Genomic DNA, 22,641 nt, shown 5'->3' on the forward strand with positions numbered 1-22,641 from the left:
TGGTCACTAAACAAAACAAAAGGTTTCAGAGTAACAGCCGTGTTAGTCTATATTCGCAAAAAGAAAAGGAGTACTTGTGGCACCTTAGAGACTAACCAATTTATTTGAGAATAAGCTTTCATGAGCTACAGCTCACTTCATCAGATGCATACTGTGGAAAGTGTAGAAGATCTTTTTATACACACAAAGCATGAAAAAATACCTCCCCCCATCCCACTCTCCTGCTGGTAATAGCTTATCTAAAGTGATCACTCTCCTTACAATGTGTATGATAATCAAGTTGGGCCATTTCCAGCACAAATTCAGGTTTTCTCTCCACCCCCCCCCCCACACAAACCCACTCTCCTGTTGGTAATAGCTTATCTAAAGTGACCACTCTCCTTACAATGTGTATGATAATCAAGGTGGGCCATTTCCAGCACAAATCCAGGGTTTAACAAGAGGAGGGGGGGTGGGTAGGAAAAAACAAGGGGAAATAGGTTACCTTGCATAATGACTTAGCCACTCCCAGTCTGTATTCAAACTTAAGTTAATTGTATCCAATTTGCAAATGAATTCCAATTCAACAGTCTCTGGCTGGAGTCTGGATTTGAAGTTTTTTTGTTGTAATATCGCAATTTTCATGTCTGTAATCGCGTGACCAGAGAGATTGAAGTGTTCTCCGACTGGTTTATGAATGTTATAATTCTTGACATCTGATTTGTGTCCATTTATTCTTTTACGTAGAGACTGTCCAGTTTGACCAATGTACATGGCAGAGGGGCATTGCACTGACATTGTCATAAAAAACAGCTGTATAAGGAAGCTAGTCTATGTTCATACTTTTCAAATCTATTATACTTTTTCAGATACACATATTTTATAATATATTTTATATGCTTTTAAAGTGTGTATTAATGTTTCAATTTCAATTCAAATTTCCAAACAATCACTAAATTGGCAACACTGCATGTAACTAGTTCACAACACCTAGGGGGGGGTGTTGGGGAAATTCGGGGGGGGGGGTGTACACCTGGCCGGGGCTCTGAACTGACAAGCCCAGAGGTGCTGGGGCTCAGCCTGGCAAGCCCTGCCACAAATTCAGCACTGCCCAGAGAGATTCTAATCTAAGTGTAGGATGCGACACAACAGGTAGGTGTGTGTGTGTTGTGGGGGGGGGGGGTACATGGAACGAGACAACGCGGGTGGGGGACAGGGTGGAAATAGCAGCTTCGGAGAGGAGGAGGCCCCCAGGAGAAGGGGCGGGCTGGGTGCGGGCGGCTCTAGGACCCCGAGGGCCCTGGCATGCCCCAATAGCGGCGGAGCGCGGGGCTGGGCTGTGCGCTTCGGGACTGCCCAGCTCCCGGCGGGTCCCTGGTGCCGGGCCGGGGCGCACCACGGACCCCGATCCCCGGGGGGCAGCATGGCCACGGGCGAGGTTCGCGTCCTCCGGCCCTTCAAGCTCATCGCCCTCCTCTGCCTGCTGGTCGCCCTGGCGCTGGACGTGGTGGCTCTGTTGAGCCCCGCCTGGGTCACTTCGCAGCGCGGCTCGCTGTCGCTGTGGGAGGCATGTAAACGGGCCCCGGACGTGTGGCACTGCCTCAGCACCCTGAGGACAGGTAGAGCCGGGCCGGCCGGCTGCCCCGGTTCGGCGCTAGCTGGGGCGGGGGGCATGTCCGGGGGCAGCGCCGCTTGGGACAGGGGGCGCTCCCTGGCCGCCTGCACCTTCCTGCCTGGCTGTGCGCTGGGGGGAGAGCTGCCCGCGGGGTGAGCCTGGCCCCAGTTTGCAATGGTTATAGTGGGGCTGAGGGCGGCGGGGCTGGCTGCTGCGGCCACCTCTAGGCGCTACAGCCCCCGGGAAGGGGACGGGACAGGAAGTGCGTCCCCAGAGTACACCAGCCTGGCTCTCGCTTTGAGACTGGCCCAAAGAGATCGGGGTGGAGGGGGAGCTGGATTGAGAGATTCGCAGCAGTTGTGTAAATGGGCTTAAGTGGCACTGACAGCGTGTCTGTAAGACGCTGCGCCAGTCTCCTGTGGCGCAAGCCAGAGCGAACACGAGCTTCGTCAGTCTAACAGTTGCTGGTGGGCTGTATTCTTGTGGGCTACGTCATCCGGAGCTGGAACCGTGTAAACGCCCTGCTCTCGGGAGCCCTCTGGGTATCGTCACTCCGAACTGATGGCAGCACCATGAATCCTGGAGTGCGGAGGCATGAAGGGGGCCCAGAGATTGTCCTTGCGCCTTGGGTCCTGCACAGGGGGAGAGCGGGGCATGCATGAGTCACCTGACAGGGAGAAGAAGCGTGGAAGGAGACTGTGGTGGTGGCTGGGAGAAGGGGATGATGTAAAGTGGGTTGCCTTTGGTGATCATGTGGTGCCTGAGGAGATGATGGAGTTCTTGGCGGATAGGCCAGTGTTAGAGGAAGGGGGTAACTAAGGGATGGGAGGCTCCGGGGTGGGAGCAGAGTAATTCATGAGAAGATCAAACCTCACTCACCTCAACTTAAAAGTTGTAAAAGGGAGTGTGGCCTAATGGATGGAGCACTGGGACCTGGGAGACCTAGGTTCTGTTCCCAGCTCTGCCACTGGCCTGCTGGGTAACCTTAGGCAAGTTGCTTACTGTTTGGTGCCTCAGTTTCCCCATCTGTAAAATGGGGATGACCTGCTTTAATAAAGTGCTTTGGGCTCCACTGATTAAATGAGAAAGTGAGGTGCCTGAATCCAATTTGAGGGTGCCTCCTTGGCCTGAATAAGTTGAAGTCGAAGCACCTGGAATCTACTTATTGGCTGTCAAGGTTTTGGGCAATGAAATAATGCATCTCAAGAGTGCAGTGCCCTCTCTGATGGGACTCCCCCACACAACAGGGCATAGATCTTGGTGGGAGCTTCATCATGGAAAACTCCTGAAGCTGTGCTGGCCAGCGACTCCATACACAACTGCACCTATTGTAGGGCATCCAATGCAGGGGAGAACAGCACCTGTTCTTTACAAGGAGGTTGCACTGGTAACTCCAGGCCAAACAGGTCTGCCATTGGCTCACAAGAGAAATGTTACTGATTAGTATCAGCAGAGGTTTATTGGGCTCCTGGCCCAGCCCATCCTATAACTTGGCACTGAGACAGTGCCCCGGGAGAGAAAGTGTAACCCAGCATTTTCCATATCAGTGTTGAGTGGAATGGATGGTCCATTCAGGAGGCTGCATTGTAGCTGTGTAAAACCTACACAAACAGGGGAATCTGTTTCCTTGCTGTTTCCTCTGAAGAAACTGAAAACACAAAGTAACAATAAAGAAGTATTTTGCAAATCTTTTGGTTACAGAGATCATTAGTCTGTCTTGTAAGTTTCATGACATTGAAAATGTCCCTTTAAACAGATTGCAGGCCTGGTTCTCCACTGGCCTTTCACCTTTTGTTGTCACTGAGACCTGTGCAATGTGGATGTAAAACACAGAGTGGAAAATTCTGATTTGCTGGCATTTTACGTCCATTTTGAACATCCAGTCTAGCAGTGAAGTGTCAAGCCCTGCATGTTTATCTGACAAAGAATAGAATTCACTACAGTGACACTAGGTGGGATAAAATGACAAGGGCTCTCACTCCTCGTGCTTCAGGGCAGAAGCTGATCAGATGGAGTCAGGAAGAAATGACCCTTATGGGACAGCAGGTGTATGATGCCTTCTTCTGAAGAATCTGGCATTGGGCATGACCAGACAGATTAAACGGACCACACTGATCTTGCAATATAGGAATTCATATGTTGTAGGTGTGAACAGATATTCACAGCATGAGCCATCTTATCCCAAAGCAAGACAGGATAACAGAGATGTGGTGGCGGCAAACTCTAGTCTCTGGTGTCTGCACACCTCTCTGTTTACAGCCATGATAGGTCTTGGTTATCTTGAGGTCCCTAGTTGAATATTTTATGGAGCTGTTACCTCTGGGGGAGGAAATCAAAACTGGCCTTCAAATGACATGCAGGGATCATTGTCCATCTGCTAAAAATGTTTCATCTGGGTTTCCTCTGCTCACTACCCTGAGTCTCAGGGGCCCCAGCCTCCTGCAAATGAAGTAAGCATAAACCAGGTCAAGTTGTGAGTGATGGTGCAGGCAGGCAGGAAGCATAGCTGAGGTCTCAATATATGTAGTAATGTGTACTAATGCATTCTGTCTCAGCTTCTTTGTCTCCCAGATCCTCTCCGTCAGCACTTGGCTCTGCTGGGCCAACCAGCCTGGCTTAAAATAAGTCTCCTGAGCAGGGTTGGGGTCACAGTCAGAGCTCCAGGGGTTTGGAGACTGGCTTTCTCTTGCTGTATCCAGAGAAGATTGGCTACATCCCCAAAGCTCCATTGCAGTTGCCTTGGGAACTCCCTGCTGTTCCTGTTGCTGCTCTCCTGCTTCAAATGGCAGGGAGTGGGTGAAAGGGGGAAGATGGCTGTAGAACTGCTGAGTGAGTGACTAGCATGACTCACTTCAGCACAGCTTTACAGGGTGTAGAAATCACTGGGCTTAGTGTAGAAATCACTGCATGAAATTCCCTGACCTGTGTGGGGCAGGAGGTCAGATTATAATGGTCCTCGCTGGCCTTAAAGTCTAAGAAGGCATCTTTACCTCTGAACAAGCACAGAATTCAGGAGAGTTCATAGTCCTGTAATCTGTCCACAGAGGGGGATATCAGCTCCAGTCTAGGTGCTTGTATATGATCTCTTTTCCCCCTTCTTGTGGAGATCAAGCCAGGCTATTCTGGCTATTGCCTTAACTTTCCCTTCCTTTATGGTCTTGGGTGAAGATGATCAGCTGCTTAGATGTATATACAGCTACATAGTGAAGTTCTAGTTTTGCTATCTACCACGAACAGCTGGGCTGTATAAGGGAGGGAGAATGGCAGGGGAGGAGGAAGCTTCTGAGCTCCCCACCCCGGGGTCTGTTTTCTTGGAGAGGGGAAACAACAGGACAGGAGTTGTGGCACTGAGGCAATGAAAGGGGGAGGCAGAAGGGGAGCTCACAGTGTAACCTCTTTTCTTTTGCTCTTTGTTAGCAGCAACTCAACCAGGAAAAATGGGGAAGGGGGTTGGAGGAAAGTGTGTCCATTTGTTTCTGTTCAAGGAAGGAGGCTGTACTGTCAAAGGTAGGGGGAAGCAGATGTGTGCCATTCATTATGCTACCTCCTCTCTTCTGAACTTACCCCTGTGATTTATACCAAGGCCTTCAGTTGACTGTCTGCCTCAGTGTCCCACAAAGCAACTGGGCAGCTGCTGCTCCTCCCAGACAGGACAGCAGTGGGTGTGAACAGGGGACCTTATGGGGCTGACTCCAGACCACGTCAGAGCCTGGGAATTGAGTAACTTCTCTGGGGCTGCCCACTGGTACTTCATTCAGCCCTGGAAACTAGTGCTCAGCCATCTGAATTGTCTGGGCAACACTAGCTGGCCCATATTCACAGCCCTTGCTCTACACTTATTTGTTCTGTATTGTTAAGAGTCTGAATTCAACCCACAAGAAGTTTCACTGCATTAAGGCTCGTTCTCTTTTCATGGACTTGCCTGACTTTCATGTCTAGAGCACTGTAGAGCTTAAGGCCAGATGAGAGCATTAGATCTAGTCTGACCTGTATAACACAGACCATTAAACTCCACCAGTTACCCTTTTATTGAGCTTATTAATTTGGCTTTCTGGAAGATGCTTTAGCCAAACACATCAGTCTGGATTTGAAAACTCCAAGACATGGAGCATCCACCAGTTCCCTTGGGAGGTTGTTCCCAAAGTTAATTACCTTCACTGTTAAAAACTTGTGCCTTCATTTTAATTTGTCTGGTGTCAGCTTCCAGCCATGGGTTCTTGTTCTGTCTTTCTCCGGGAGATGACAAAGCCAGTAGGACCCAGAGTCTTCTCCTCCTGAAGGTACTTAGGCTATAATCAAGTCAATCTCAGTTTCATCCTTCATAATCATAACATGAACAGAGGGAGCTCAGTCCTTCACTGTAAGCCGTGTTCACTTTTGTGGCTCTTCTCTGCATCACCTCCAGTTTTTCAGCATCATCTAGTAAAGTCTCCTGAATTTCAAACAGGCCCTCCTATAAAGGCTTTAGAGCTGGGGTAGGAGTTGGTACTTTCTAGAAAATAGACTTCCCTCTGAATTGGTTCAGAACAGGTGCTCCAATGGCTGCTCAGCTCCTGGGAGATCGCTTTCTGGGTGAGATTTGAAGCTGAGATGCTGAAGCACTTTGTGGCTATTAAAGTTCCCATCACACTTCTTGCAAGAGCAGGGGAATGAACCCCAGTGTTCTGGACAAATTCCAGTTTGGGTAACTGCACTGTCTGCTGAAAAACTGCAGAGGGAATTTAATTGGCTATAGTTCACTTCCTGTCCTAAACAAAGTAATGTCACTCAGCTTCTCCACCTGAGGTGGTTGCATTTCAGTTTGGGGTGAAGCAATCCTTTATTCTTATCGCTTGTAAAGTGGTTTGGGATCTTTCAAGCCATTAGAGAAGTGCACAGTACTGGCTTTTATCTGGGAGTTATGGACAGCTGAAAACTGCAGCCGACTCTCGTAAAGGTGGAACGGTTAGGTTGGTTGTGCCAGGGTGGTACACTGGGAGTAGATTTCAGCTGGTGGCTGACTCACTGCTCCCTTAATTGACTTGGCTGCTCTGGAGATGGGACAGTTTGGTCCGCTGGCCAATAAAGCTGGATCCCATGCCAAACATTCTTTGGACCTCTCCCTTTGTGAAACACAAGCTGAGAATGTGCAGGATGTCAGATTCAAAGCAGAAGTAAGTTGTCTTAGACGGATTCTTAAACAATAGCAGAGAAGCAGTTGGCTGTCCTTCTGGCCAAACTATCAGACTGCTGCAAATGTCAGAGGTGCCTGAGATCATGAGTATTGCCCTACTCCTGCAGGTCTGTGAACAGCCCCCCCGTGATGCTGTATGGAATCTGGGAGACACTTTATGATATTGTTGATACCAGTATTATAAAATTGCAAGGAATCTGACCAGATATGTCATCTAAGGTATCTTTGAAAATATTACGATTTGCCTAGTATGATTATCTTGTTTATATGTTTGTATCACCTTTGTATTGTGAGTTATAGATATGTATGGTATATCTGTATTTCAACACTGGTGCTGTGGTTCTGGGTGACACCCCCAGACAGCTTGGCATCAGCACTGCCTAGCCTGCTTTTGATGGCCCATTAAGGGACATTGGCTGTACAGTGAACCCATTGAAAAAAGCCAGGGACTACACCTGATGAGTCAGCAAGACATGTAGGGGGGCCTGCCTATGGAGAGAACTCTAAGGCTTTTCAATGCCATGTGCTGTGAAGCTTGTGTTTGGGACATAGGAACCTAAGAACGGCCATACTAGGTAAGAACAAAGGTCCGTCTAGCCCAGTATCCTGTCTTCCGACAGTGGCCAATGCCAGGTGCCCCAGAAGACAAAGGACATGGCAAAAGGTATAAAAGACAGCTGCATCTTCTTCATTTTGTCTTCATTCCTGCTTCTTATATCTTGACTTTAGTAAAGCTTTTGATACTGTCTCGCATGACCTTCTCATAAACAAACTAGGGAAATGCAACCTAGATGGAGCTACTGTAAGGTGTGTGCAAAACTGGTTGGAAAACTGTTCCCAGAGAGTAGTTATCAGTGGGTCACAGTCATGCTGGAAGGGCATGGAGCTGGGTCCGGTTCTATTCAATATTTTCATCAATGATTTAGAAAATGGCATAGAGCAGAGGTGGGGAAACTACGGCCTGTGGGCCACATCTAGCCCGTGGGACTGTCCTCCCTGGCCCCTGAGCTCCTGGCCGGGGAGGCTAGTCCCCGACCCCTCCCCTGTTGTCCTTCCTCCCCCGCAGCCTCAGCTCACCCTGCTGCCAACGCTCTGGCCCGCCGCTCCTGCCGGGCAGCGTGGCGGCGTGGCTTGTTCTGGCCAGGCAGCGGGGCTGCGAGCTTCTGCCGCTCTGAGTGGCATGGTGAGGGGGTTGGATAAGAGGCAGGGGGTCCCGGTTGGCGGTCAGGGGACAGGGAGCAGGGGGTGGTTGGATGAGGCGGAGGTTTGGGGGGGGGTCAGGGGACAGGGAGCAGGGGGGTTGGATGGGTCAGAGGTTCTGAGGGGGGCAGTAAGGGGGGCGGCAGGGAAGTGGGAGGGGGCAGATAGGGGACGGGGGCAGGCTGTTTGCGGAGGCACAGCCTTCCCCCACCCGGCCCTCCATACAGTTTTGCAGTCCCAGTGTGGCCCTCGGGCCAAAAAGTTTGCCCACCCCTGGTCTAGATAATACTTAGTCCTGCCATGAGTGCAGGGGACTGGATTAGATGGCCTCTCGAGGTCCCTTCCAGTTCCTATGATTCTTACCTCTGGAGTAACCTTTCTATAAATGAAGCTCTGAAAAAAGAACTGAATGACCCATCCAAGCTGTGGATGTGTTCCAGAAGGACTTTCAAGCCAGCAAACTCACCAGTACTGCTAAGAACCTGATATATGGACTTTGAAGTCTCTTAATGTATTTAATTACTTTACCATTTAACAGCTCTCTTCTTGTTCTTTCTTTTTTCTTTATTATAAACCTTTCGTTTTAGACACTAACGGACTGGCTCGCAGCATAGTATTTTGGCTAAGATCCAACCTAATATTGACCTGGCAACGTGACTGGCCCTTGGGGGTTCAGAAGAACATGTCATATAGTGAGCAGAGTTTTTAAACAACTTCTTACTGTATTGGACCTAGGTGCTGATTGGGAGCCAGAGAACTGGAATTCAATAAGGGGGCTGTGTGATTTCTTTTTTTAGCTTCTTGATAACCAGTGTGGGGGATCAGGAGCAGTTTGTGACTGGGGGGTGAGTCTAACTTCAGTATTAACCATCAGTTTTGGGAGAATCTGCTCTCCTTTTTGCATCCTGCCCTGACCTTGGCATTTTCAGTGCGGGCTACCCCAGGCACAACGGGTGACACCCCCGCTCCAAGTTTTATTGATGGAACTACAACCCCCAGCATACAGACTCCACTCCTGCATTTGTAAGTGGGGGAATAGTCCCACTATTGTGGGGAACTTTCCTAGCTTCTGCATTACCCCAGTGAAGTGGGCTAGCAAAAGGATCTGAGTCCTCGCTCCCACTTCCTTTACCCAGTGGCCTCCCTGCCCTTGAGGACTCCTCTTCCACTCTCCTGTCTGGCAGAGTCCTCGTAACCCCAACAAGGCTAGGCTCAGGATTCCTGGGGGGCTCGACCCCCAACCCTGCTGTGGTCACCTAGGACAGGGGCTAGGGTGTCCCCACTCCGGGGTACTCTCTCTGCACTGGGCACTTCTCTGACCCACTGACCATTACATACAAGTTAAAGCAAATGCAAGTTATTTAATCAACAATTAATTTTAAAAAGAATAAGGAAAAATGGGAAAGGTTAAAGGAAACACATCAACCCTCTCTGTGGCAGGGAACATCACAAACAGTGTCTCTGGAATGTCAGGGCAGTTCACAGTCTGTTCCTTGTAAGTCCCAGGCCTTCTTCTCAGGCCCTGGCTTTGCCGCAGGGACGCTGTGGGTTGGACACTTGCTCTGGTGGTGGCCACACGCTCTCAGGCTCTAAGTGGTAGGACCCTTCTTCCCAGTGTCACCCCCGCCCTGTTGGGGTTACGATCCAAGCCTGGCCTGCAGAGCCTCTTGGCTGAGGCGTCTCCCTGTGCTGGGCCCGCTGCCCAGGGTCCGCCTCGCTCTCCCCAGCTGCTCACCGCACTCAGCTACAGACTGCTCCAGCCCGGTCTCCCCAGCTGCACCACTCGGTCTCTGCACTGCTGCTGCTCTGCCTCCAGCTCCCTGGGCTGCTTCTTTGGCTCCTGTGGCTCTGGTTGCTGCAGCTCTGCTCCCAGAACAGGTCTGCTCTGCAGGCTGCTTCTGTGACTCTGCTCCCAGCACTGACCGGCTTCCTGAGCTGCTTTTCTGGCCCCTCTGGCTCTGGTTGCTACAGCTCTGCTCCAAGGACATGGTCTGCTCTCTCTGGGCTGTGCCTCTGGTTTTGGGGCTGCAGCTCTGCTCCCAGGACAGGGTCTGCTCTCTCTGGGCTGCTTTTCTGGTCCCTCTGGATCTGGCACAGCTCTGCTCCCCAGTTCAGCTTGAGCCCCTGCTTTCTCCTGAGCTTGGCCCCACTCTGTCTGACCCAGGCAAATCCAGCTGTCATGGAGGACAGGACCTCCCTGGCCCCCTGACTCCCTGATTAGCCTGCTCGCCCTGTCATTCAGGCTGATGTGGAGCATTGGCCTCTCCCCATTGTTCCTGGGGGCTGTCAGTCTCAGGGTCCTGATTCCCCATTGACCCTTCCCCCTTTTTAGTACTGGGAGCTAGCAACTAAAACACCCCCACTGAACGTTAGTAAGGGGGCAACAGTCCCCTTACACATTGCTGAGCTGTTTCCTTCCAGCTTCACTCCTGCAGTGACCCCCATAGTTCTTCTCTGCTACACCCCCAGATGTGCTCACACTGAAACCTTCTCCCCTCACACAGCTCTCACTCTAGCTAAAACCCACTCCTACCCCTGCCTCCAGCAGGTCTTACACTCGGAATGAGTTTCTTCTATACAATGTTACAGGGGTGGCCAAACTTACAGACCTTCCGAGCCACATACAACAGTCTTCAGATGTTTGACGGCTGCTGGGGCATGCCTGCCAGGACTTGGGACTTCAGCCCTGCTCTTGCTGAAGCTCCGAGCCATGCTAGTGTAAGCAGAGTCAGGATGAGCTCCACCCTGACATCTGGTGGTGAGGTGTGGCAAGTTGTGGAAAAGAACTTCAGGGGCCAATCTCATTTGCATAGGCACACCCACCCTGCCTAGAATGAGTCCATAGCTGCCCAAATGGTCACTTTGGCTGCTGTGGGATCCCCAGTGTCTCTGTTACGGGGGCAGGAAGAATAAATTGTTGTTACCCTGATTATGGGAATCAAGGACAGTGGAACTGTACTTGGCCTTTTGTTATGATGGAGGGACTTGCCATCAACTAAGTAGCACTCGCTAGGCAAGGGACATGGGTTCCAAAACTCTGAATTGAGAGAGGTTGGGGATAGGTATTAATACTTGGTGGTATGGGCCCCCTGGTGAAGGCCTTACATGCTAATTGCACTTCTTCCTTTCTCCACTGTGGAATATCAGAGCTAATTTTGATTCCATTAGGAGTTTAGTTACAGGCTGCTGAGCTGAATTCATTTTGGGCTAATGGTGCACCAGCACTGAGGCTCCCCTACTACAAGCTGAAATCACAAAAGAGCTAAACTTACTGAGAGCTGAAATCACTGAGTGTCGTGTTAAGTAGTGGGGGGAGCCTGAAGATATATGATGGAGCAGTTTGTGGGACGGTGAGCAGAGCAGCTTGTGGAGCAGAGCACAGCAGTTTGTCAGCTGCCTAGAGCAGCTCATGGGGCGGCTGGCAGAGCGGAGCCCCATGGAGAGGTGGGGCTATCAGCTTTGGACCATGTAAGGTGCCCCTTAACACCGCCCCCCCAATCTCTACCCAGGTTGGGAGGTAAAACTCTGCAGATAAACTTTTGAACTCTGGGGCTGCCCTGACCAGGGACAGAGACTTTTGGGTCATTTGGGACTTTGGGTGATTTTGGTTGCTGGACTCAAGAACCCAAGGGAAAGGACACACCCCAATTTGCTTGGGGTGGGTTTTTTTGCTCATGGGTTGTGTTTCCCCAACATAATGCCACATTGTTTCTCTCTGTTATTAAAAGGCTTTTTTGCTACACTCAGACTATGTGCTTGCGAGAGGGGAAGTATTGCCTCTTGGAGGCACCCAGTGGTGGTAGTATATATTTGTCCCAGGTCACTGGGTGGGGGCTTGAGTCGGTTTTGCATTGCGTTATTGGAACGGAACCCCTAGATACTGAACCCGGCCCTTGTTGCTGCCAACTCTGGCAGGCAGAAGGGTTACACTAGCATGCCCTACCAGGTTGGAGGCCCGAGCCCCCCTCTTCCCCACTGGGCAGAAGCTATAGGTGATGTGGGGGGGGCACACGGGGTCACTTGTCCCCCATAGATTTTTTTTTTTTTTGCCAGGGTTTGCTGGCCCGGCTTGGTTACATGGTGCTGCAGAGCCCCCTCCCTGCATGGCAGCTGCTGGAGCTGGCAAGCTGGGAGCTGTGGCCATGGGGAGAACCAGCGCAAACAGCTAGGAGCTGTAGGTAGAGCCGTGGAGCAAAAGCAGCAGCCCGTCCTGCAGCTCTCAGCCTTTTGCCACTGCCTCTTCCCAGGGAGTGAACACCTGGGAGCTGCAGGGAGGGGTTGCTGAGGGTAAGGAGGGGCATACCTGGGATGTGTGACTCAAGCTGTTGGGGGGAGGGGAACCTTTAAATTGTGCTCCCACTCAGCAGGCAGCAGTTGTCTCTTGCAGAAGCCCTGCAGCAGGGTAGATGCCTCAAGCTTCTTTCCTCTCAGTCTGCTAGGTGCAGGGTGTGGCGTGTAGTGGGGAGCTCCACGAGCTGCACTTTCACAGTAAAAGTCGCAGTTTGGCCACCCTTGCAATATTGCATATGCTTTAAGACAGGTGGGGCTAGTGGATAGGGATCGAGACATCTGGTTATGTTCCCAGCTCTGCTACTGACCTGTGTGGCCTGCAGTAAATAGTGTCCCCCTCAGTCTCAATTCACCCACAATTGAGATACTAACCTTCTCTGCAAAGTGTCTCGACATCTCTGGTGAAAGGCAATCTACATCAAATGACTCCTGTTCTCCCTGCTGCACGTCCCACGCACAGCACATCTGCATTGCCTCCTTGACAGTGTACTTCCAGAGCTTTGTGTAGCCGTCTTCCAAGGAACTCCTCTCCTCCATCCCTGACAGGACTGACTGTTTTCCTTGCGCATGACACTTATTGTACAGCTGCCCACCCCATCTCACATCTGGGCCTCATTAAATGGAGCCAAAATTGCTGCATCCATTCTGGATCTCCTATTCCACCAGTCTCTTTGGGGTCCCTGATATTCATGACAGAACTGGCTCAATAGGCCCCTCTGGGAACCCAGAATTGGTTTCCCTGGCGACATCCATAGGGCCTCTGGTTTCCCTCTTTCCAGCTGGTCTGTGTGGCTGAGACTTTGCAGAGTCCCCTTCGGTCTGTTGGCCTCCCTCCATCTCAGTCTGTGGTGAATCCCTCAGATTTGTTTTTCTTGCTGCTCTCCTTCCAGACCAGTGAACCTGGCCTGGCATGGGATGACTTAACTGCCATCCCACAAGGAGGCCTAGGGGTGTCAGACTCTTTGAGAGGTTACCCCTTTTTGCCATTCCCTTACCTGAGACACAGTAGGTCCTATGCAGCAGGGGAGTTCGTTCCACCCTGCCAACTCAGTTGCAGCTGTGCCTATTTGCTACTCCTCTCTGGCATGAGACACCGGTCTCGTACTTTGACCTCTATGGATATGTCTTCACTGCAGATTTAACTCAAGTGTTAGGCACCTGGGTCTGAATATCCAGTTTAGCCTAGCTCAGGTATGAGCAGCCACCCTGTAAAGCCATGCCAGAATTACTGTCCTCACTGGTGCCTCCTCATGTGTTGCTAGGACTTCTGAGGCTGCATTAAGCTGAGCTGCTCTGATTCCTGGAGTGAATTGTAGGGGAGCTTGTCTGTCCTTTTCAGCACATGGGGAGAACCGGGAGGTCTATAAGCACATGAGTGGCTCCACCTGCATCCTCCCTGTAAATATTGTGGTTCACCAGCCTGAATGAAAGCCTTATTTAGGCATTAGCCCCAGATGAGCCAGCTAGCCTGGGTTGAAAGCATCACAAAACTTATGTCCAAGGTTTATGTGTACGGACTGGAGAGGGGTTCAGGGCAATGCTCAGGTAAGAGCCCAGGTTAACTGCAGTGAAGACAGACCCTAAATGGCTGCCCAGCTTCTAATTGTCAAAGAAGTATGTGTTCAGTAGGTACAGCAAGGGAGGTGTGTGTTTGTAGGTCTGCTCTGTGTGGTGACTGTAGTTCACCTGCCCCACAGCTTGCTTTACAAAGGACGTTAGAATCACTACTGAGAGTTCATTGAGTCAGTTGCCAAGGGTACAGGACTAACCGTGTGTCCCACAGGACTTCCAGTTCACAGGGCTGCAGTGTGTGCTGCCTTCCTGCAGCCAGTTTATTGCAAGGCACTTTAAAAGGATCCTCATGAAAAGCAGGTTCTTGGGGCCTGTGGCAGGCAGTAGGGTAGGCTGGGCATTAGCCTATCTGGACATCTTTGGTGGCCAGAGGTCAAAAGTGATTTGGTCATCACCATCTCCTGCCACACCACAGAATCACAATGTTTAGCAGTTCCCAGCCATGCTAATGGGTGCCCCAGGTCAGCCATTAACAGCAAAGGGTGCTGTGCTTTGGGACTGAGGTGCAGTAGCAGAGCTGGAGGAGGGGTAAGACTGGGACAGCAATGAGTCAGATGAGGATTGTAGAATTGTGGGAGACAAAATGAGCTATACCTGCGAAGGGACTCATGCTGGAATAACTGCATCTACACTAGGGCTTTTGCCAATATAGAAACACTATTAAAAAAATAAAAAAAAAAATCACACCTGACACTATTGTACCAGGAAAAGTTCTAATGTAGACCTGGCCTAACTGTTCAAGGGCTGAACTTTAAACTGAGCTTTAGAGGCTCAATATTTTGAGCTGGAGGAGAGCCCCCTCTGCTCCCCTTCCCCTTGGAAAGTGCCAGGACAAGAGCCGGAGGGAGGGAGGGACCTTGCGCTGTACCAGGGCAGGTCAATAGCAAGCATTCTCTTGCGGAAGGAGGTGGGTAAAGGGCCAGACAAGCTTTTGTGGAGCTATGGCAGAGTCCTGCTTATGTAAACAATCGGCCATTGGGCTCTTCCCCTCCCCCTGCTTTTGCAGCACTGTTCTCCAAAAGCAGGCTGTTTCTTCCCCAAGTAATGCAAGGAGCCCTTTCCCTCCCCCAGGCTCCTCTGTCCTTGCAGCTCCATCTGGCTTATGCTGACATGGGGCTGAGGGAGTTTGGGACATGGCCCTGCTAGTAATTGCTGATGAATAGGAGTTCAGGAAAGTCCTTTGTTGTGGCAATAAAAGATGAGTGAAAAGCCCAACATTTCCAGATGCTTCATTTGTTTGTGTTTCACACAGGCTGCAGCCTGGCTTAGAATGAACTCCTAGCACAGGATTTACTCTCCCCACACCTCTCCTTGGGCAGCTTTTGCCATCAACCGCTATCCTTTTCCTTTCAGGATTGTTGTCCCAGTCTTGTAAAAGACAGTGCCTGATTCACTGCTGCCCTGCACCCTGTGTTAGGTACACCGGTGCTGAGTGAAAGAAGAAACCACATTCTGATTAGGCAGAGTTTTACAGTCAGTTTCACACCCACTCTGCACTGGTGTACCTAAGGCAAGGTGCAGAGCAGCAGTGGATTAGCCCTCCAGGGTCTCGAGATAGACATAGCTGTGTTGAAATGCCCTGTTGTGACTGGGTTTGTTTCTTGGCCCTGGAGAAACAAGCTCTCTTCTATCCCTGCACATGCAACCAATTCAGGGTGAAGAGCTTAATATGGCTGGTTTAGACAGGACCAGAAGGTTCATCTAGTCCAACTCCTTGCCCAGGATTGGTTGTGTCTAAACCAGGGGTGGGCAAACTACGGGCCGGATCCGGCCCCTCGGGGCTTTGGATCTGGCCCACGGGATTGCCACCCCTGTGGCACCACGGGCCCCGCACCACTCCCAGAAGCGGCCAGCACCATGTCCCTGTGGCCCCTGGGGGAGAGGGGGCAGAGGGCTCCACACTCTGCCCTTGCTTGTGGGTACCTCCCCCGAAGCTCCCATTGACCGTGAATGGGGAACTGCAGCCAATGGGAGCTTTGGGAGAGGTACCCATAGGCAAGGGCAGCGCTCGGAGTCCTCTGCTCTCCCTCCCCCAGGGGCCGCAGGGACGTGGTGCTGGCCGCTTCCCGGAGTGGCCCAGGGCCAGGGCAGGCAGGGAGCCTGCCCTGGCCCCAGTGCATGCTGTTGCCACCCTGGAGCTGCTCCAGGTAAGCGGCACCAGGCTGGAGCCCACACCCCGAATCCCGCCTGCACCCCGCACCTCAACTCCCTGCCCTGAGCTCCCTGCCACAGCCTGCCTGCACCCTAACCCCCTGCGGCACCCCGCAACCTAACCCCCTGCTCTGAGCCCCCTGCTGCACCCCACCCCCCTCCTCCACCCCTGCCCTGAGCCCCCTCCTGCACTCTGCACGCCCTCCTGCACCCCAACCCCCTGCCCTGAGCCCTCTGCCTGCATCCCAACCCCCTGCCACACCCCACACCCTTCCTGCACCCCAAACCCCTCTTAGCCCCTGCTGCACCCTGCACCCCAACCCCCTACCCTGAGCCCCCTGCTGCACCTCACACCCCTTCTACACCCCAACCCCCTGCCCTGAGCCCCCTCCCTCACTCCACACTCCCTCCTGCACCCCAACCCCCTTCTGTGAGTCCCCTTGTCCTGAGCCTCTTCCTGCACACCGCACCCCCTCCCACACCCCGCACTGTTTCCTACACCGCCACCCCCTGCCCCAGCCCAACATTCATGGCCTTGCCTGCAATTTCCCCACCCAGATGTGGCCCTTGGGCCAAAAAGTTTGTCCGCCCCAGTCTAAACCATCCAAGACAGATGGGTATCCAGCCTCTTTTTGAAAACCTCCAGTGAAGGAGCTTCCACAACCTCCCTAGGCATCTGTTCCATTGTCCTACTGTTCTTAGTTAGGAATATAGTGGGCATGGTTGCACGTCCACACTGCATGGACGCAGTGGTTTGAGCACTGGCCTGCTAAACCCAGGGTTGTGAGTTCAATCCTTGAGGGGGCCATTTAGGGATCTGGGTCAAAAATTGGGGATTGGTCCTGCTTTGAGCAGGGGGTTGGACTAGATGACCTCCTGAGGTCCCTTCCAACCTTGATATTCTATGATTCTATGACTTGCAAACCCTGCTTGAGTCCTATGAGGGTGGAAGATCTCTAGCAAAGGTGGAGTCTTCCTTCTGGCTGCCTCATACCATGAGTTAGCCCTGTTCCGAGAGGGGTAGAATGTATCTGCCAACGTAGTTCTGAAAGTATTTATTTTTGGTTAATCCTGCTCTACAAGCTTCAACCTGTCTTGTTGCAGGATCCCATTTCCTTCTGAGTAAGGTCCCTGTTTCTAGCACAGAAACAAGACTAAATTCACCAGCCCTTGCAGTAGGATTCAGTGATGTCATCACTGTAATGTTGCAAAGTAACACTCTGTGATGTGGAATTGGTGCAGTAAAACATGTTTAGAACATGCAAAGCAATTAACTTCTGGGTTTTGTAAACTTCTAATGCACACGATCTTGAGACCAGGAGAGGAGCTGGATGTTTTAGTGAGAACAGCTCCACCCAAACTTGTCTCCTGCCCAAATGGAGCGGACTGGCAAGGCAAGCTGAGTGTAACTGACTAAGTTAGGGCTTGCCTGACCTATTAAGACATGCAAGATACTGACTGTCCCAAACCTGAAAATGAGAGGTATGCATTCAGAATATTAACAGTTGCAAAGAAACTTATTCCTGTGGTCCACATTGTGAGAGAAATCCCTTCGTTATCCTCTGGCTAGAAAACAAACAGTAAGTTCTGGAGTGCAGGGCTCGTATCTGCACAAAATTCGTACCGATGTTGGTGGGATCTGCGTACATTGGTCTATGGCAATATACACCCACAAGAGCTGCCGGATTGCATACAGATGACTGCATGTTGTCAGGATGTCTCAAGATCACCCCCTCTGAGATAAGAATGTGGTCCAAAGTCCTTTTCTCATCAGGGAAACGGAAGAGAAACTCATCAGTTCCCAGTACTCTGCTGTCATCTGGCCATTTGGATTGAACACCACCTCTGAGAAGGGAGTGGGGTCTAGTGGTTAGAGCAGGGGGGGATGGGAGTCAGGACTCCTGGGCTCTATCCCCAGCCCTGAGAGGGGAGTGGGGTCTAGTGATTAGAGCAGGGGGAATGGGAGTCAGGAGTCCTGGGTTCTATCCTTTGCTCTGAGAAGAGAGAGGCAGGAAATGGGACATGGCTAGGGAAAGATGGGCAGCATCCCCCTGATGCCAGACTTTGAGGGGGCCTGGATTAATTTTACATTCTCTGTGTATATACATATTTTTTTGATCTGAACAATAGACTTTGCTATTAAACTGCAAAAAAAACAAAAAACAAAAAAACAAAACAAACACACCACCTGAAACAACAAGGAACCGAACATAGCAAAGATAGTAATTCTCCAGAGAGAGTTAGGGACCCTTTTGCAGCCCCTTCCTCTGCAGCAAAGCCAGCACTGCGGTGAACAGAAGGGCCAGGGTGGGAGTTTAAATTTATGTTTCACCTAAAAGTACCAGATGTGCTCTGGTGTGTTTGAGACCTGATCTAGGAGCATTTTTAAAAAGAAGGCAAACTCCCTAGTTTCCTGACTGTCAGGCAAGACATGGTGGAACCAGAGTGATACTAATGGCTGACCTTGAGATATCAGTGTCTCTAAAGTTATATTTTTTTTCTCCAGTACAATTGGGAAGCTCTAACCCCAGTGGTTTGTAACTAGTTTGAAAAAGGCAAGATTTTTTTTTTAATTATCCTCATACAGCTCCTTTATGGGGAGAAATCACATGGACTAGATTGAAGGGTTTTTAACTCTTCATCTCTTGATTACTAAAGGTACATAAAATGTGACTCAGACCAGGTGCTCAGGATGAAACTGCTAGACACAGAGGTCAGATCTAGACACAGGCTGGGGTCAGAGGGCCATTCTTTTGAAGTAGCTGGAATTGCTGTACCTGCTTGTGTCAGCCATTAATTTGGTCCATGGTCTCTTTGAGAGGCACTACAGTTCTTGTGTGACTCTTTCAGGCATCATAAGAAGAACTGCATTTAACTCTCCGTTGATCATTTTGGTGCTACCATAAAATGGTGAACCCACAATGAACCCATAAAATGTAGTTTCTGTTCCCTTTGGAAATTCAAGATATGAGGCATCAAGGGGCTTCTTAAATCTTTCCTTTTCCTAGTTGTGTCCCTATTTTCTAACTTTCTCATAATGTCTTAGTCCCTCCTTGTCTGTAGTTACCCCCTACTTTTCCTGGAAGTCTTCTTCTGTTGCTTTTCTGCAGAGCATTCTGTGACCTCCTTCAGTTTCACTTGGTGTCAGATTTCCAGGCTCAGAAATGGTCACCATCACCAAACCTCCCCCACCATGAATTGCATTTCTGAAATGTTAATGCTCTCTAATCTATAATATGTGTGCTATGCTTGGTAGATTGTAAGTACTGTGAAACCAGTGGCTGGGCATTAGGATTTTTGAAGATTATGGGAAAATCCAGACTTCAGGATGGGGTTAGTGTGGGGATGTTTTATTGTTGCAGCCTGAGAGTCTGAGGCTGTTTCCTCATTAACGAGGGGTTCTTCCCCAATTGTGTCCTTTCCTCTTCTAGACTGGCAAGTGGCTACGCTGGTGTTAATCCTGACGGCAGCCACTATCACCTTCCTGTCGTTCCTCGCCTCCCTGGTTTCCTTCTGCCTAGGCACTCCCAGGCGGTACTACAGAGTTGTTGCTGTTCTCCTCTTGGTTGCAGGTACCTATAAGTCACTGCTCTAGAAAGAGAATACAAATTTGGCTACTTTAAAGGATAAAGTCTCTCCTGACTTGAGTCTCCTAGAACTCCATTGAAATCCTAGGGCAGAGCAGGATTTGGCCATCAGATTGCTCCAAAAACTGGAGCCTACAGACTAAATAAGATCTGCAGAATTGTGAAATGTGATCCAAACCTGCTTCATCTTTAATGCAGAGGTGTGGCCCTCTGGCTCAAGATGGGAACTCTGGATCTCTTGGGGCCTGCAGCCTTTCTGGGCTGCAACTCTGCATTAAAGATCAGCGGCATTAGTCTGCCCCCCTTAGGTGCAGCCCTTAGCCTCCTTCTCACCAGTAGGGGCCTCACCAGGGTGTGGTCACACTTTATCTAGCTGCCAACAGCTAGCCATAGCATGTCCCCATAAGATGCAAAGAACTTGGTTTAAATTCCTTACCATGCACTCTTGTTATCTAGCAGGCTCTCCAGAAACTGCAGTGTGGCTGTGATAAGCTGTAGTGTGTTGGGTTTCACTGAAGAACACTGGAGTATTTTGTTAGGGATGTGGCTACAAGATTCATGAATCTTGTCTACATAAGGCAAAATAAATCTGACATGGACTGAAAAGCAGAATGTTACTGTTTGAGCAGTGGCAGGGGGAAGCGGCAGTTTAGTTTAGGGCCCCAGTTTTCATTGTGCATGAATAAAAATGATCTCTTTTTCTAAAATGTTCCGTGGAAACTGAGATTTAAATTCCCTGTAGTGCTGTGAACCCGAACACAGCAGCAGGGTTGTGCTTATGCTGTAAAATGATTAGGAAAGGACTATAATGCAAAGCTGGCCTGTTCAGGTTCACCCCTTCCAGTGACTGATGTGCAAAAAGAAAACATCAGAGAGCAGAGGAAATTAGAATTTTAAAATCTTTTGCATTTTAATTCACTTAAGGTAGAAGTCCATTCTGAACTCCTTATCTCTTCTTATGGCTCCTTTTTAAAGGGGTTTGACACTGCCTTGAACTGCTTTAATGGCACAATATTACTGTGTTTAGCCCACCTGTTCTCCTTCTCCAAAATCTGGGCTGGGAACGTGCATAAAATAGCATTTAGAATCAACCCCTCCTTGTTCTGCTGTTGCATGGCCAAAAACCCAACCAAGACTTTCCAATACCAAAAAATGCCCCAAGTTACACTCTCATCTAAATAGAGATGGTCTAAACTCTACATGGCACACTTCTGCTCTAGATCTTGCAAGTGCCTTAATATCGTACTAATGTTAAATTTCATCCCATATGGAAAGTGAGGTGGAGGAAGACTGCTTGAAAAAGAATCCAGCACTATCTGTGGCTTTACTGAGTAAGACAGGGAAAAGTGCTGGTGCAGGGTTCCAGCATCAAGGCTCTGAGATAAAGGGCTTGAGGCAGAAGTGCGGTGATGCTGGGCTATCACGAGCAGGACACTCTTGTGAGGGAGTTGACAAGTGAGCTAGAGCAAGCAGTGATAGCTGCTGAGCTTGGAGGATGCTTACGCTGCTGGCATCCTATCAGGCTGACGGCACTGTGGTGAAGAAGTTCACAGCATTGGTACCATTTACACTGGGCTAGGCACACCTGAGGGAAAGAGGGCGATTGTACTTTGCCCAAGAGACAAGCTGGATGGGAAGGAGGTTGGGAGATTTGTGTGACCAAGACCAATAAAGCCACTAGCAGCTGCTGCATGAACTTGCTGCATTACTTCTTTCCTCTTCTAGACTTTAACCAGATATCTTTTCCCCATTTCCAGTGGTTCTCCAAGTGTGTGCCTTGATTCTCTATCCAATCAAATTCATCGACAGCAGTATGCTCAAGAGCTACCATGAGTTCAACTGGGGGTACGGCCTGGGCTGGGGATCCGTTATCTTCATGCTGGGTGCAGCCATCCTGTACTGCCTACGCACGGATATTTACGAGGACGCCTACTACTAGGGTTGGGCAGAGGAGCTGGCCAGCCACAGCAGATCACTGGACTATCATTAGATTGACTGGACCAGAACATGATGGGCAGGGAAGGGAGGAGGGTTGTTGGGTCCACTGGGGTTTTTAGAGTACCTGTTCTAAGACACTGAAACACAAGTTTTGCAAGAAATCAACAAGCCTTAATGAAAGAGGTGGGTGTGAAGATCTGGAACTGGATGCTCATTAAGGTGATAGGGGGAATGTGGAGAGAGAAATGGATTATAGCTCATCAAAATAGCCAGCTAATCTCTCAGTCATCTCATGGTTTTTTCCCTTCCCTTTTTATACAGGACAGTTTTCTCTGAATTGTAGAGAGTGACTTGTATTAGTTAAGAGGTGAAGCATGCTTTTATTTTGATACAATTTTGACACATGGTGCTGTAAGAAATCATACAGAGCTTGGGTTTTTTAAAGACTTGTCTATTCCATGTGACTTAGGAGTGACCACTAGCTCCTGGAGAAGATAACTGTGCAGAGTTTGCTACATCTTGCCTTTCGGTGGCTGCACAGTGCAGAATGTCTTCTGATGCAAAGAAGAATAAATTAGAGAAATAACTTGCATATACATTTCTTTGTCTTTAATGGCTCAGATGACATAGCCACTAGAGCGTATGAAGAGAGGTCAGAGCTGTAAAGGTCTGGGATATAAATAGGCAGGCACTGCAGTTTAAGCCCTGTGGAGCTAACATGCACAGCAGATGAAGCAGAGGGAGTGCTGCAAAGCAAACATTCCTGAAATAGTATGAGCCTTTCTATGCCTGAATTCCTTCCAGCCTATGTCAATAATAAAAATGCTTCCCCCCCAAAAAACACACACAAACAAACAAACCAAGGCAAGAGGGAGGAAAAACTTAGGATTTGGCTTAATGGCAACATGTACTGTCAAAAAATACTGTAAGCAATAATTGTCTTACTATTGGGTGAATGGGTTTTTATTAGGACATACATTGTCTTACCTAGGTTGAGTTGTCAAGGTGCCCACAACTACAACTGAGATAGGTATCCAGCTAAGCTTTTGCAGTATTACAGCTTGCACAGTAGATCATGTTTATAAATGACTGTATTCTATGGATTTGTACTGACAACTTAGTTGGAATGTTTCTTC

General features: G+C 49.8%; 1 protein-coding gene across 2 annotated transcripts; it reads left to right on the top strand.

Moving 5' to 3' along the window:
* Positions 1 to 1,288: 1,288 nt before the first annotated feature.
* Positions 1,289 to 22,384, top strand: LOC141993502 (transmembrane protein 47-like). 2 transcript variants are annotated; one of them, XM_074963043.1, is made up of 4 exons: positions 1,289 to 1,598; positions 5,012 to 5,101; positions 19,412 to 19,552; positions 21,325 to 22,384. In XM_074963043.1, exons 1-4 carry the CDS (start codon positions 1,403 to 1,405, stop codon positions 21,504 to 21,506), a joined length of 609 nt encoding a protein of 202 aa, XP_074819144.1. In that variant the 5' UTR covers positions 1,289 to 1,402; the 3' UTR covers positions 21,507 to 22,384. The 2 variants fall into 2 exon arrangements, with proteins under 2 accessions (XP_074819144.1, XP_074819145.1); XM_074963044.1 differs by lacking the exon at positions 5,012 to 5,101 and having other exon boundaries at positions 1,300 to 1,598; positions 21,325 to 22,382.
* Positions 22,385 to 22,641: the final 257 nt, after the last annotated feature.

Source organism: Natator depressus, chromosome 9, assembly GCF_965152275.1.
Source record: "Natator depressus isolate rNatDep1 chromosome 9, rNatDep2.hap1, whole genome shotgun sequence".
In the NCBI taxonomy this organism is placed as follows: domain Eukaryota; kingdom Metazoa; phylum Chordata; order Testudines; family Cheloniidae; genus Natator; species Natator depressus.

What these genes read in the sequence shown, in the direction of transcription:
- LOC141993502 (XM_074963043.1), top strand. Translation starts at nt 1,403, where the DNA reads ATGGCCACGGGCGAGGTTCGCGTCCTCCGGCCCTTCAAGCTCATCGCC. An exon ending in AGGAGGCTGTACTGTCAAAG is followed by an intron (nt 5,102 to 19,411) that starts GTAGGGGGAAGC and finishes TTCCTCTTCTAG; the next exon opens with ACTGGCAAGTGGCTACGCTG. An exon ending in TGTTCTCCTCTTGGTTGCAG is followed by an intron (nt 19,553 to 21,324) that starts GTACCTATAAGT and finishes CCCCATTTCCAG; the next exon opens with TGGTTCTCCAAGTGTGTGCC.